The 15,007-nt window shown below is 40.9% G+C and overlaps 1 protein-coding gene across 1 annotated transcript in view; it reads left to right on the plus strand.

The window, feature by feature from the left end:
- Nucleotides 1-308: 308 nt before the first annotated feature.
- Nucleotides 309-15,007, plus strand: part of SIK3 (SIK family kinase 3) — a 241,798-nt gene continuing 227,099 nt past the window's right edge. The window contains 1 exon segment of the mRNA XM_029572295.1: nt 309-619. Within this exon segment, the coding sequence (XP_029428155.1) occupies nt 407-619 (213 nt within the window). The 5' untranslated portion in view covers nt 309-406.

Consider the following 15,007-nt stretch of genomic DNA (forward strand, 5'->3'; position numbering starts at 1 on the left):
CTCTCACCTTCAGAAAGTCGCCACTACACGCTCAGCTTTGGCAGCTGAGTTAGCTCAGCCCAGAGCAAACGGGCGTCGATAGGGGTCGCTCTACAGCAGGCAATGGCACCAGCGAGCTCTCCCGCCGCTGATGTCACCGTTGCCATGGTTATCCCTCCAGGGCCCTTAATCCACCCTGCCCTCCTTCCTACTTTCCTTCCCTGGTGCAGCGGCGTTGCGGACGTCATTTGTTTTTGCTGGCGTCAGCACGTTGACGCCAGCCTCCGGCCGTTGCTATGGCTACGTCCACTAGGCGCCGCTCTCACGTAGGAAGGGCCTGGGCTTCCCGGAGTGTCTGGGTGACGTCACCGCCGCCTCTAGTCTGTGGCCGTGGTCGCCGCCGCTGCTAGTTCAGTCCGGGAACAAGATGGCGGCGCCGAATGGTGCCGCTGCCGCTCCGGCGGTGACCGCCGGCCACTTGCCAGCTGCACACCGCCACCCTCACCCGACGCACCACCACCATCACCATCACCACCGGCCCGGCCCGGCCCGCATTGGTTACTATGAGATCGAGAGGACCATCGGTAAAGGTAACTTTGCCGTCGTCAAGTTGGCAACGCACATCGTCACCAAGGCCAAGGTGAGAGGGTAGAGGGGACGGGGTTTACAGCATTACCCCTTTCGCTTCCAGATTCATGTTTGAAGTCCTCCACCTTCTCAACCTCTGCATCCGGGGGAGGCAGCTTAGCTTCCAGAGTCGTGCTGGAGGGGAGCTTCATCCTGTATGTGTGTGCAGTCAAGAGGATTGTCCCTGTATGTAAACGTGTTGAGGGGAAGGAACGTTGTCCTTGTGTGTAAGCATGTAGGAAAAGGAGGGGAGAGGGTTGTCCTTGTGTGTAAGTATGTTGGAAAAAGAGGGGGTTTGTCCCTGTGTGCAAGCATTTTGGAAAAAAGGGGGGTTGTCCCGGTGTGTAAGCATGTTGAGGAGGGGAAGGGAAGTTATTAATTTGTGTATTATGTTTGTTTTTTTTTGGGGGGGGGGAAAGGAGTGCCCAGGTGAGTGTGTGTTGGAGGATCCATTCACATTCACCCCTTTGCCTGCCAGGAGACATCAGCTGTCATCTTTATGCTTGCTGGGATATGGCCCCTTTCCTTTCTGCAGAAAGCAGGGCCACTTTTATGGATGTAAAAGGGATAACCGTGTTAGTCTGGTGTAGCAAAATATGACAGGAGTCGGGTGGCATCATATAGACTAAGCAGTTTATTGAAGCATGAGCTTTTGAGGACAGTGTCAACTTAAGTCTATAAGGTGCCACCCGATTCCTGTCATTTTTTATTGATGTAGTCTTCTGCTATTCTCTTTTTAATATGTTAATTTGCAGAATGTCCGAAAAAGAAATATGTGAATGTTTGTTTGGCTTTTAGCTATAAAACACATGTACTGGTTTGTAGTCATTGTGGATGATTCTGTTTTGATGTGTACTACATAGTTCTGATATATCTTGAAACAAACAAAAAAAGCTTTAAATCCAGTTTTTAGGTTCATAAGCATGGCTTGATTTTTCAAGTGTGTGTTACTTGTTTATGCACATAACTTGAAACAGAATGTTTGCAAAGTGAAAATATTTAGCTTCTGTCTGATCAAAGTGACAGTTCTTGTCTTTCATTGGTGCTTGTATTCTTAATGTGGTGTAATTGTTCTACCAAATAGTTACCTTTTCTAAGTTTTATGTGGTGCTTTAGTATTTATCTTATTTGCTTTGCATACAATATCATTCTGCATGCAGATATTTGAAAAACGTTCTCAATCTGCTGATGGAGGCTGGTTTCCAAGGATTCCTGATGTGTTTTGGGTGAATAATGGATGTATTGTGTTGACTTTATTTTTTTCTATGTTCAGATTCAGTGGGAGGAGGTGGGAAATTGGGGGCTGTTTAAGTGGACAATTGGTTTTATTTTTGGATAAGCAGTTGCAGATACACAGGGATGGGAAAGATGGATGCTCTAGCAAGGTGTCGGCATTTTATGTTACAGGTAGTAGAGTATTCAAGAATTGTTACCTTTGCTGACCCATTTAGTGATGATACTTTCACATTTTTTGCCATGTCATTTGTGTTTGTTTATATGTTATTGTATTTCTACATTACTTGATTTTTCATGAAAGCCAGTTGGGACTGGGTTTGACTTATTTATTTATTTAAAGTCTCTTATATTCTGCTTATTATGGTCCCATTAGTAGGCAGATTACAATAAATGCATTATACAAATAAAACATAATACAATTTAAAGCAAAAATATAAACAATTAAACATGATAAAATTTACATTACAAAAAGACCATGATAATTTTCATGGTCTTAGTGACTTTGTCTCACACACACAAACACAGGTGCAGTTGTCCAATATAGTCTACACAGTGACCTTGATTATCATTAACAATGATGATTCAAAGATCAATTTGTAGATCTTTTTATCTGTTCTCAAATACAGTTTTTTTCCCCCTTGGGATTAAACTACAGAAGCTGTAAAGAAGAAATATTTTAGATGAAGATTAAAAATGTTTTACTTTGTTTTATATACAGAGCAACTAGTTTGACTTGAAGTGCAGATGAATTCCAGAATCTTTACTGTAGTGAATCTTATTCCATAGTTACTGAAAGTCGGATTTACTAAGAATTTTCTCTTATTTTATGTCATTGGGAGAGCAAGGACATTCTCTTATGTAAAGGTAATTTGTGCTAGTGAGAAACCTGTGGTGTGATCTTGCACAGTGGACTGGTGTGATAATAATGCTCACAAGCTGTTGGTGAAGAATGGTACAGCATGCAAGGTCAGGAAATCCTGAAATGCTGGACTGTCTATAAGTATTTCCTTTTAATATAAATGCGCACACAATTCAACTATGCAAACATGTATTATAAGCCAGTAAAGTTAAGACTGCTGATCTCAAAACATGATGACAAACTGGCAATCTATGAAATGTCATGGGACAGTTGGGCAACCTTTATATTTAAAGCAATACAGAGGCAGATGGAATAAACATTTAATAACTGGCTCCTATAGAAGGAACACAGCATTCTCAAACATGTTTGTAGCATATATATTTAAACAGTGCCACTTGCAAGTTGTCAGCAGTGAAGAGCAGAAGCACTGATGAAACCCCAGCTTACTTAAATTTTGGGAAAAAATCTGATGAAAAGCTCGTGTTGCAGCAGATTTCCGAGAGTGGCTACCCATTTGCATCCTGAAGCAGATGTATTATGGTTATGGAGCAGTGGTGGACTGCCTGAAGTAGATGGAGCACTTAGGATGTACTGAAGACATCTGCTTAAAAAGGAATTCACCATAGACTGTTGAAAATTTGCTGCTAAAAACAGCTGTTTGTTGTGTCCCTGGATGTTGTAAGTGGTGTATACTCTATTGCACTCATTGCTTGTATGGGACATTTTTTGGCTTGACTGAACACAAGATAGATTTTTGGAAAGCTGTTTCTTGCCCTATTTTAAACTCTTTGCAAATAATAAATTAATGCCAGACATTCTACTGGAAATGTAATAGTGCCTCCTACTTGTAGCAAAAGCAACACAGACAATATGTTTGTCGTTCTTTAGTTTTCTTGATCAACCAGTTTAAAAAGTAGGAGACTGTGTGAAAAAGGGAACACTGGCATTTCCCATGATTTTTTTAAAGATGGGAATGGTAGCGCTATATCTGGATATAACCAGATATGGAATTAATTGGGCTCTGAAAGACTGCTGGGAGGCAGGCAGGCAGCAGCCTCTCTTGCTCCACTAGCTGTGGCTGGACACCAAGCCACTTAGCTGATGCTGTGCCAGGACCTTGTCTGGTAAATCTTCCTGTGACTAGTCAACAAGCAGGAGATGCTGAGACTTGCTCCTTGGGATTTTTTCTGAGTCTCATTAATTCCATAGCTGGTTTAAACTTACAAGTTCAATTTTTTAAAGAGACCAAGGAAAGTTGTCATGTCTTACCCCATCCTTGGCCAATTACTCACTTCACCTGTAGGTTTTACCATGACTAGGAAGCTTTGAGTTACGGGACACTGTCAGGATTGGCATTTGGAAAAGAATTTTGAATGATGTCTTGCACTTTTTTTCTAAAGCTATTTCATAGATTTTGGTGTTAGGCTTGGTGTACCTCACTGCAGTGGCTAACGTTTGTTTATAATCTCAGGGTCAGACTTAATTATCAGAGAAAAGTGTTGCAGAAATCCTGCCATAGATTCTTTGCACAGTTTTGTAGTAGTGCATCTTTTACCTAATATTCTGTCTAGTGGGAAAAAAGTTTATGAAAAATATCATTCAAGCAGAAAGTTATGCAGAAATCCTTTTGGAACCTTTTAGCATTTATGGGCAAAATTCCTATAATATTTTTCCTCTAGTTTTTGCTGGTATAATTTTTTTGTTATATTTTTTCCCTTCTTGGAGTTGCAAGAAATTTAAATACTTGGGCCAAATGTGTGCTATTTCAAATTTGTGCAGCAGCCTAACTTTACTGACACTGTATTTTTTTTTCTTTACTTGTCTGCATTTGTTCCCTTGAATCTTACTGGAAGTTGGAAATTTGCATATCTTTACTACTGCAGCAAGGATGTAGATGTTAAGTTTGCTTTCTTTTCAAGTTGATTGCATGGAAGGGGAAAACTTAGACATTTGAGTCTCTCACTGACAGCTAAATATTGATAGATTACATGAAATATTTAGCCAGTTAATCTTAAATGTAGTGCTGATAGGGAAATCAACATTCAGTTTTATTACCTTTGTGTTGTCGCTGTCTGATTGTATGCTGTAAAGTGTTTTTTCTTCTGGCACAGGACTGCGCTGATTTCTGCTTTGAACACCTTAAGTGAAGTACACACTTTTCTGCTGTGCTCATGGCCCTTGCTTATTGAGGGCAGACTTGGTTTTGTGTGTTTCTTTTTCAAACTAAAATTTCAAGTTTCTCTTTTTTCCCCCCTTGTCAATTATGATAATTCCATTTAAGCCTGTGGCGTCCACAGGCTGTACTACTGTTTTTATCATCCGCTTTTGTCTTGGTCATATCATTGCTATTTAGTTGCAGTGTAGCAGACATTAGCAGCACTGCGATGCTCCTTGTTGCCTTCTCTGCAGAGCTCCCGACCTGCGAATTAATGACATACAGTGTTCCAGCTCAACAGTTCAGCATATTTTTGATTTCATGCCCTTCTCTGGGTCTTCTCCTTGCCAGGATCAGGAGCTAGGCATCTCATTAACTTAGCAATGATCTAATGGGTAGTATTTGAAGCCCATTCTTCTGCTAGAGAAAACCACTTGATATATGGGGTTTTGAGCTGCTAGGCTAACTTGCACTGTGAATAAAAATGACCATAATGCTTCTAGGCTAGTTCTGACATGAAACCATAGCAATAACTTAAAAGTAGTAATGATAATTTGCATTTCTGTAACACTTTCAATCCAGGTAGGATCCCAGTATATTTAATTCAAAACCATACATTCAGTCACTTTAGGGATGGAGAATCTGTTAAGCATTGTTGTTTGCTCTGCATGAAGAATCAGTATAATGTATTGCCCACTTTTGCCTGGGCAAACATAGGCAAAATTAAAGTGGTTTGCTGCAGCAACAGGGTGTGGATGTCAGGGCTGGGATTAGAGCTCATATCTCAAAAGTTCTTCCTGATTCCCAGTTCCATGCTCTGTCCACTAGACCAGGCAGGTTGATGCAGCTCTCTGAAAAATGAAGATTGAAAATGGTGAATGCAGATTTAGTTGCAGCTATCTGCAGGTGCATTGTTTTTGTAGTTCTATTTGTTCTGTCGTAGGCACTTGCAAAGGCACTACAGTTCCCTCGAATAGACAGCAAATGTTTAGCCTTAGCCTTCATCTTATCAGTTGGTAGAATAACCTTCTTTATTATTTGTATGAAAGCTGTAATGCTGACACTGTAAGCTATTGTCCATAAATGTAGAAAACTCTGGTCCTGATGTAAGAAGGTGCTCTCGGCTGTGTGCCCAGGTTTTGCATTGTTTGTGTATACATCTTTACTCCCATTGTAACAAAGTCACAACAAATGTGCAAACAAACATGAGCAAAACTGTGCACACTGCCCTTCCATGCAAATCCTGTATTAATCAAGGCATTGGCTATTACTACCTAATGCAGAGAGGTGCATAGGCTTAACGCATGTTTCCTTAATGCTGAAACTTAATTTAACTCTTCGTCAGAGGTGAAGTAATCTGAGGCTAGTGCAGATCTGTGGGACTGAACCTTAAGTTTATGGTGCGAGGTCCTGTACTCAGGGTGTTATGTATATAACACGATTTGTATACACATCGTGTTTTCTGGGCAGAGAACATGCTTTGTACACAAATCATGTTTTATGCGCGTAAACCATATTTTGTGCAGAGAACATGGTTTATGTGCATGAATAATTTATACTATATGCTAAACATGTGTGCACATTTTTGGGTTAGCATGCTTTTTAAAAAAAAAAAATCCTTTTGCATTAGCTTATCATTAGTTTAGTGCATTGGAAGCTTTTTTTTTTTTTTTTTTAAGCGTGCAAGTAAAGAAAATGTATTTTGAAGTAGAGAACACATTCTTAAAAACGGATCCATGTGCTCTTCAGAGCTCATGCATTATTTATTTATTTATTTTTTGTTTGTCCAATCGTAGGTATCATAGCTTACAAAGATTCCAGTTTTCTTCAGGACTGACACAGGTCCGATTGCGCACGCATGTTATAAAATCAGCACGTCCATGTGCGCGCGCTGGGAACTGTGCGCATGCGCTCCTTTTAAAATCAACCCCTTTGTGAATAGCACCCACTTGTGCCTCAGCTAATGGTTCATAAGACTGTATGGCGTTTGCTTTTTCATTGTGAGCTGTTTTGGTTTTTTTTTAATTGATTTTGTGTATTGTAGTTAAAGCACAGAAATAATCCCAACATTATCCCGAAGGAACCTTAATACCACAAAAACACCTTTCCAGTATAACTGATCAGTACTTAAAAAAAGAAATTCATAAAGACTGAGGACCATCATATAAGGAACCAACTAACTAACTAAGTAAGGATTCTAACAATTGAACCGCTTTTAATAAAAGTCAACAGTTGGTTCCTTATATGATAGTTCTCAATCTTTATGAATTTGTTTTAAGTGCTGGTCTGTTATACTGGGAAGGGTTGTAAAAAAAAACAAACAAAAAAACAACAAAACATCTGTACACTTCTTTGGGCAATCTAATTAGTCCGAGAAAGTGGTTTATAAGAATGTTTAAATTAAAAAGTGAGCATCGCATTAGTATTATAAACATGTAAATGGGATTGGGTTGCTAATCCTGTGCCCAACCCAGCACCGGATCTTCTCAGTTGGTTTCTCATCCTTTGAAAGCACATATGCATGAGTTATATATGCATACATTGGAGACCCTGTGTATGTAAGCCTGTCCCATACATATTCATTGTGGCTATCCTGAAAATCCAATTTCCAGGACTGGGTTGGTAAACATAATACATCAGGCTTTCAAATTTAACTTTACATATTGCAAAGTATAGAAAATGGGATGAAACTAATATCTGCTCTCACATACAGAAACTTAGAAGTAAACATCAGCAAAGAAGTTGAGAGACCTTTTTATTGAATTAAAAGCTAGTTAAGATCTTCCTTTATGAGAGCCGTGCATACAGAAGCTGAGTTATATACTTTAAGCTGATAGGTCTACTAGGTTAATTTATTGTTGCTCTATCAAAAGCCAGGTCTCTTCTTTTTGATGAATTGATGATGCTGAGTGCCATCCAGAAAGGCCCCGGGAACCTAGGAGACCGGATATTCAGGAACAACTGCGCTGGTGTTGGCTGTTTGAATTATTGAGGAATCCTGTGGTTGGACTTGGGGGGGTGAACTAAAAAGGGGATCTTGCATGTTCAGCTACCCAGGAGGGAGGAGTACAGTAAAGGAAGTTAAGTGATATCTTACAGGCAGTCATGCTCTATGGCTGGCAGCTGGGGTATATTCTTGGCAGTGTGGGCAGAACAATTAGGCAGCCTGGATAGGCCAATTGGTCTGTCTTTGCCATTTTCTACTGTTTTCCTATGTAAATTTTAAAATTGTAATAATTGCTTTTCCATTCAAATTTCTCAAGTTAATGCGATAAAAGGAGTTTGGTTGTCCCTGCTTTAGGCTGCATCTCTTCACTTTACATGTCAGGATCACAAAATAGTTACTGGCATTGGCCTTAAATACGTGAATATAGTTTTACAGTGTTACAAATTTCACTCTTTGGAGGCTTCTGAACCTCACAGGTCTTTATCAAAGAGCAACTTGGAGTGCATGAATCAGTTGCAGATCAGACAGTACTTGTAAAGAGGAAAGATATCGCAAGCATATTCAGTTTAGATATCCTGAAAACCAGATCGATTAGGTGTGCCTTCAGGAAAGACATTGGAAACATTGAATTAATCATCCAGTAATAATTCTCTATTCTTTACATTACTATACAGTGGAAATTTTAACGTATTTCAGGGCCTTAACACTTATCTATCAGTTGCTTTGTAATAGGAAACTGCAAGAATCACACGGAGCACAGTACCACCTCTGTTTCATGCATGGTGCTCAAAATGACCTTCACTTTATCAGTGCTAACAGAAAGCTGCTCTTTAACTGGTTTAGTTTGCTCTAGCTTTGCATCTGTTTCAAAGTCCTTCTGTTTGTCAAACATTCCAAGTGAAAAGGGGGGGGTGTTATTTTGCTAAAATAGGACTGCATGCCTACGTGATATTTTTTCATCAGACACGTTATTTACTACTGTCCTTGTCAGTTTAAGGATGCCATTTTTAAATGTCTGTGAGCTGTTTTGACTTCTATTTTAAAGAGATATGGTACCCTAAGAGCAGTTTTCTTTGGGGCAGTGATTCTGAGGTTAGAGCATTGGATTGAGGATCAAGAGGACTTTTTCAGGCCAATGCAATACCTTGCACTGGCCACAGCGCATGGCTCAACATGCGATTGGATGCGCTTTTTGGACGTGTGTCCATAACCTCCAATGCAAAACAAGGGTTAGCACGTCCAAAACACACGACCAATTGCACGTGTAGGTAATAGAGCTCATCACATGTAAATGCATGTTGATGAGACTATTATCTATTCCCCTGATGCAAAAAAAAAACCAAAACATGCGCCCTACACACAGATTTTTCTCGCCAAAATTATCACCTACCCCAAGCTTTTCTGTACTTCCTCCAGGTTAATATCTTGGCGATATTAAGTCAGAGGAACTAGAAAATTAGGAATGTCCACAAAAAAAAATGTTTTTTTAATAAGGGTGCCGCGGGTCAGGTTAGGAAAAGGGATGCTCAATTAACGTGCATCCATTTTCCAAACCAGTGGCTGTACACATGTTAGGAAAACAGATGCTCTAAAATTAAGCAATCATTTTCCTAACCAGCTGGCAGCCACCTCTCCTGGGTGCCCGCTGCCGAGGAGTCGCTAGGGGCGTGCAGTTTCCCTTAGCGCCTCCTTTTTACGCGGCACACGATTTAAATCTTATGGACAATTATGAGCGCCCATTTAACGCCTACCGATATTGCATTGGCCTTTTTTATCCTAGTTCTGCTGCTGGCAGATTGGATTTACATTCCTGTGCTTCTCTACCTAATTCTGTAATAACATAGTAAATGATGGCAGATAAGACTCACATGGTCCATCCAGTCTGCCTGGTTGAGATTCATCCTCTTTGGTAGAAATGCATATAACATTTCCAAATGAAACCCAACACCAGCTTCTCCCTAGAATCTTCTACTCATCTCTCAATCCTTCTCTCATATCTGACCCAAGCATGGATAAAATCAGTCACGGTGTTAGCCTACCCATGCTTTCTAGGAGCACTGATGCAATTGTATTACTGTTGTTTTGGGTTGTAACAGCTGCTTTGTGCAGGTCATCCCAATGTGCTTTATGTCCATTTCCTTGCCATTATGGATCCACTGTGCTTTTTAAAAATCATTTTACTCTTTTTGTCTCGACCGCCTTCTCTGGAAGGCAATTCTAGGCATCCTCCACCCTTTCTGTGAAAAACGTTTCCTGATGATGATCCTGAGTCTTCCCCTCTCGGAGCTTCATATCAAGATCCCTAGTTCTACAACTTGCCTTCTGTTTATTTATTGTTATATATTGTATGTTTTATTGTAATCCACTTAGCACAGAGCTACTTTGCTAAGCGGATTACAATAAAACATAAACAGTAAAAAAATAAACAATTAAAACAAACTACTAAGTCACACAAACAAAGGTCAGCAGTAATTATTAGCAAAGTGCATTTAGGTGGAAAATGCCTCCCGAAATAATAAATAAGCCTTCAGTTTTTTCCTAAAAAGGACATAATCATGCATGTCTTGCATTTTGGTAGGAATACCATTCTATAAAACAGGCCCTATAACAGAAAACCCTAGATGATGATTTATTTCACCCCTCTCCTCCCAGCCTTCTTGCTCCTTGCCAAGGTATGAGCCCGTTTTTACCAAACATTTCCACATTTTTGAAATCTAGAACGTTGGTAGCCACGTGGCTTCTCTGGCTTGGCTGCTATATCAGAGCCTACCATCTGATGCTCACTGGTGTTTAGGTGGGCGCCTGCTTGGGCATTAGAGAGATTATTTCCATTTGGGAGTCCCAGATCCAGTGCTGCTCCTCCCCTGGTGGGGTTCCGTCACCATTTGTTGAGCAGGGCATCCACAATCTCTTGACTTCCTACAGATTCTGCAGCAGGGATACTCCAGTCCATATCTGGTAATTAAAATCTCTTGACAAGCCCCTTTTGGATTTCATCCAGATCTCTCAACCATTTCTTCTGTCTGAATCGGAGGTCTGTAGATCACACCAGTGTAAAAGGAAGTGCCGTCTTTTTAAATGTTAAGGCAGCCCACTGTGCTGCTTCCTTTCCCTACATCATTTGTATTTCAGTTGCTTGGATATTGTTTTTGACAGACAGTGCAACTCCAACCCCTTTTCTGGCATCTCTACAGGTTATAACCTGGTATGGTTGTATCCTATTCTTGAGACATGTCTCCGTGACTGCAACAGTGTCCAAGTTCACTTCCACCATCAGGTCCTACAGACACTGTACATTTGTGCCCATAACTTTCCAGCGTTTGTCCCTCGGCTTACTGATCTTTCTGGGCACCTTTTCTGCACATTTGCAGAATCAGTAGAGCTGATTTATTTTGTTACTTTCTCCTCCCACTTCTTGTATTGTTATTTGTCAGGGTGTCATTCCAGTTCCTTTGGCTTTCTTCTTCCACCCCCTATCCTCTAGTTTAAAAAATCCGGTGACATATGATCTGAATTTCCCACTTAGAATCCCTTTTCCTGCCACAGACAGATGTAAGCCATCTTTACCATAGAGTATTTTACTGGTCTATAAATGGCCCCAGCTTCCAGTTTATCGAAATGCTTCTTTACATCAATTCTTGAGCCATATATCGAAGTTGTCTGTATGACTTAGTCTTTACTTTCGCTTTCTGTGAATTGGTAAACTTCTGAGAAGGCAGTGGTCTTTGCCTTGTGCCCAAGATGCTTCCACAGAGTCTGGAAATTTCTCTCTACTGCTTGCATGATGAAACTGATTTTATAGTCCTTATTTTCTTTTTTAAATGCATTGACTATCTTGTTTGCATTTCTGCCAGCTGAGCATCCTGGAAGGCATTTCACTATTGTGTCCCTCAGAATAAGTACCCAAGTTAGTTCCTCTGATGACAGTCTCCCAGAAGAAGGAACTTTGGGCTATTTGATACTATTTCGGCATTTCTATGTGCATTGAGTATCTTTCCTTTCATTTTCCAGTGTGGAAAAGGCATTTTGTGTGGGTATCATTTGAGAGACAGGGTGTCTCTGAGTCTCCATGATATGCACATTTATCTCATGCATATTCATTGTGGACCTCTTGAAAACCTGACTGGCTGTGGGGTCCCCAGGACAGGTTTGGGAAGCCCTGCCTTTTAGTTTCCTGCTTCCTGTTGCTCTTTTTCCTTTGTTCACTATAAGATCCTGGGTTGCCACAATATATATTTTTTAAATTTTAGCTATGCTTTAATCTTTTTTTTTTTTGCCTTCTAAATGATTAAACATGGAATATATAGCTCCTGTTTTCCTCCAGCATGTTTCATTTTCAGATGAACACAGTATAGACAAATTTTACTGTTCTGTGTGATGATCCTTTGCTGGCGCTGGTAAGGCAAACAGTTTTGGTTGTATTGCTTCCCTAATTCTTTTACCCAGATATGGGATCTCATAATACACCTAATGTTTTGACAGAGATGCCCATTTAATTTTAATTTTAAAAGCCTAGTTGCTCTGCTGACAGTGCCAACTTTAAACGCCTCAGACACAACTGACCGTGTCCTCTGTGTTGCCCCTTTTCACACATTTCATGGCTTCCTGTTTACTGCTGACACAGAAATACCCTTTTAAATGCTCTCCTTTGCTGGCGTATGGTTAACTTCTTGAGAAGCTGTGAATGTTTAGTTCTTGCTTGTATTGCCTTTTGCCTTTACCCTGCCTGCCCCTCTCACTCTTTTCACATTGCTCTGCCGAGGACATGCTGTTTGACGACAGCTTCTTTGAACTTTGCTGCAAGTAGGGTTCTTTCTGTTTGAGCTATCGGAGCTCCGCTCTGCGACTCGAAAGAGAAAAGCTTTGACTGCAGCAGCATTCAAAGCAACTGATGACGAGAACCTAGAATTTCAGCAATCTGAGAAGGAAGATGAGGAACATTGAAGACAGAAATGGTCAGGATAATGAATATGCGCGATCTGAAAGTGGAAGGGTTCAAAAGTGGACATTCGATATCACCTCATTAAAGGACCATGAAACTGGTAATTCTGGATTCCATTGTCATTGGATCAGTCATCTGAAAATGTTCTGTCTAAACTGGATTCTGTCAAATAATTCTAAGAGACTGATGGAAAACAAGAAGGTCCAGTTTTATCTGCATGAGAGGGCCTCATCAAGCTCTAATATAATAATTGTGCGAGGTGAAAACCAGGAAATCTTTGCCAAAATATTTTTTTTTTCAGTTTTTCATTGTAACATTTTAATTATGATTTTAGTAAGCTGCTCAAGATGCAGTTTTAGGGAATTGTGTCTGACAACTAGTATGTTTTCTTTAGGATGCAAAGAAAATTGAAGGTTCAGTGGCCTGATTGGCCTGCTCTCTGAGAGCATTATGGGTAAGGTTGCTTCATTGTGTGTAGGGAAGGGATTGAATACTGAGGGCCCAATATCATTGGTGTGCTCTGTGAAGCACAGCTGTGCGAACAATTTTGGTGTGCAAACTTTAATTCCAATGCAGCAAGGAGTTTTGTGAACAAAAACATGTGTGTGCAGAACTGTGCATAGTGATTAACTCCCTTGCATGGAAATCCAATGCTAATTAAGGCAATAGCTGTTGCCCACTAATACAGAGAAGTGTGTAGGTTTAACCCGTGTTTCCTTATCCTGCCAGACCAGTCCAGCAAATGGGTTATCCTCTTTTACTAGAGGTTGGAGGCAGAGAACCCAAGCCTTTTCTGACATCAGGTTCCCTTATATAGCTGGGTGCAGTAGGAAAGGCTATCAGTAGTTCTCTGCCTCCAGCAGAGGAAAGACTGTGCAGCAGGAAGGATTTATTTTGTTAAGCTCCCAGGACAATGGCCTAGCAGGTCGATCTTCCTGGGATAAGCCTAACCTAAGTCAAAGAAGAGAGGATGAGAACCAGGACTGGCTGCTCTTCTTTCCCTGTGTAAAAAAAAAAAAATCTAGTTTCCATTTGGGCCTGGTCTCAGAAGGCCTTGCCACCCAGTAGTGGGAGCACTAAGTTGTATAAAAAAAAAAAATACTAAAGTTAGAAAATCTTGCAGTGAGCCCGCAGAATGGCTTGGTTACTTCCCCACCCCCACCCCCATTGCAGAAGACCAAGGGAAAGGAGGTGTTTCCTATGCTGCCAGCAACAGTCACAGGTTCCTTTTGCAGGAACTGCAAGAGCCCAGAGGAATTGGCGTTTGGTCAGCCACTGTGGGAGGAGGTAAGAGTCACAATGGCATCTGAAGGGGAAGAGCTGCCAGCTGGGCGGAGGTAACATCAGCATGCCTAGGGAGCAGTGGGGGCAGAGAGAATGCCACGGTCCCCAGGGCTCCAAGGAGGGCAACCCTGGTGGTATCTCAGTAAGACTCCATCGTGGAACAGGGATTTTCCATTGCGTTTTTGTCCTGGTTTTGCACAAGGCATTGTACAGTGAAGAGAGGGGCAGGTAGGGGGCCAGCAGAGGCTTGGTTACCTCTGAGCCTGGACATGAACAGGTTTCAAGAGACCTTGGATAGGACCAGATAATGGTCCTTTTCTTGACCACTCCTGGACCTTCCACATCATAAGCCTGACGCATAGGAGGGAGGCTGGGAAACACAGGGAAGCAGAGGTGAGGACATGGTGGTGAGACGTTAGGAAGGATGAACGTGGGGTGTTTATATTCCAAGTAATCCAATCTCTGAAGCTTTCAAATAATTAGGAAAGGGAAGTGGCCCCACAAGAAGATCCAATTTTAGCAGGGATTAAGAAACCTAAAAACTTCTCTCTTCACTCAGCAGTACAGGAAATGATTATGGCAGAATGGGAGATCCTGTGCTCTTCTCTTAGGATCAAGAGAGCCATGCTGGTACTCTACTCAATCCAACAGGCAGAAGTGGACTGCCTATTTCATAGGCCAAAGATGGATGTGCCTGTGGCTGCAGTCACATGAAAAATGACAATCCTGCTGGAAGTATTAGTCTATGAGACTGAACCTGTAGTTCTTTGTATGGAGGTCCTGTACTATGGATTTATGTGTAGAAAACGTGATTTGTGCACACACAATATTTTCTGTGCATAAAATATAAGCACACAAACTATTTTCTGCATAAATCATATTTTCTGCACAAAGAAATGTGCTGCGGCAGTCAAAAAAGCAAACAGAATGTTAGGAATTATTAGGAAGGGAACGGTGAATAAAACGGAAAATGTCATA

Source organism: Rhinatrema bivittatum, chromosome 12 (assembly GCF_901001135.1).
Source record: "Rhinatrema bivittatum chromosome 12, aRhiBiv1.1, whole genome shotgun sequence".
Lineage (NCBI taxonomy): Eukaryota > Metazoa > Chordata > Amphibia > Gymnophiona > Rhinatrematidae > Rhinatrema > Rhinatrema bivittatum.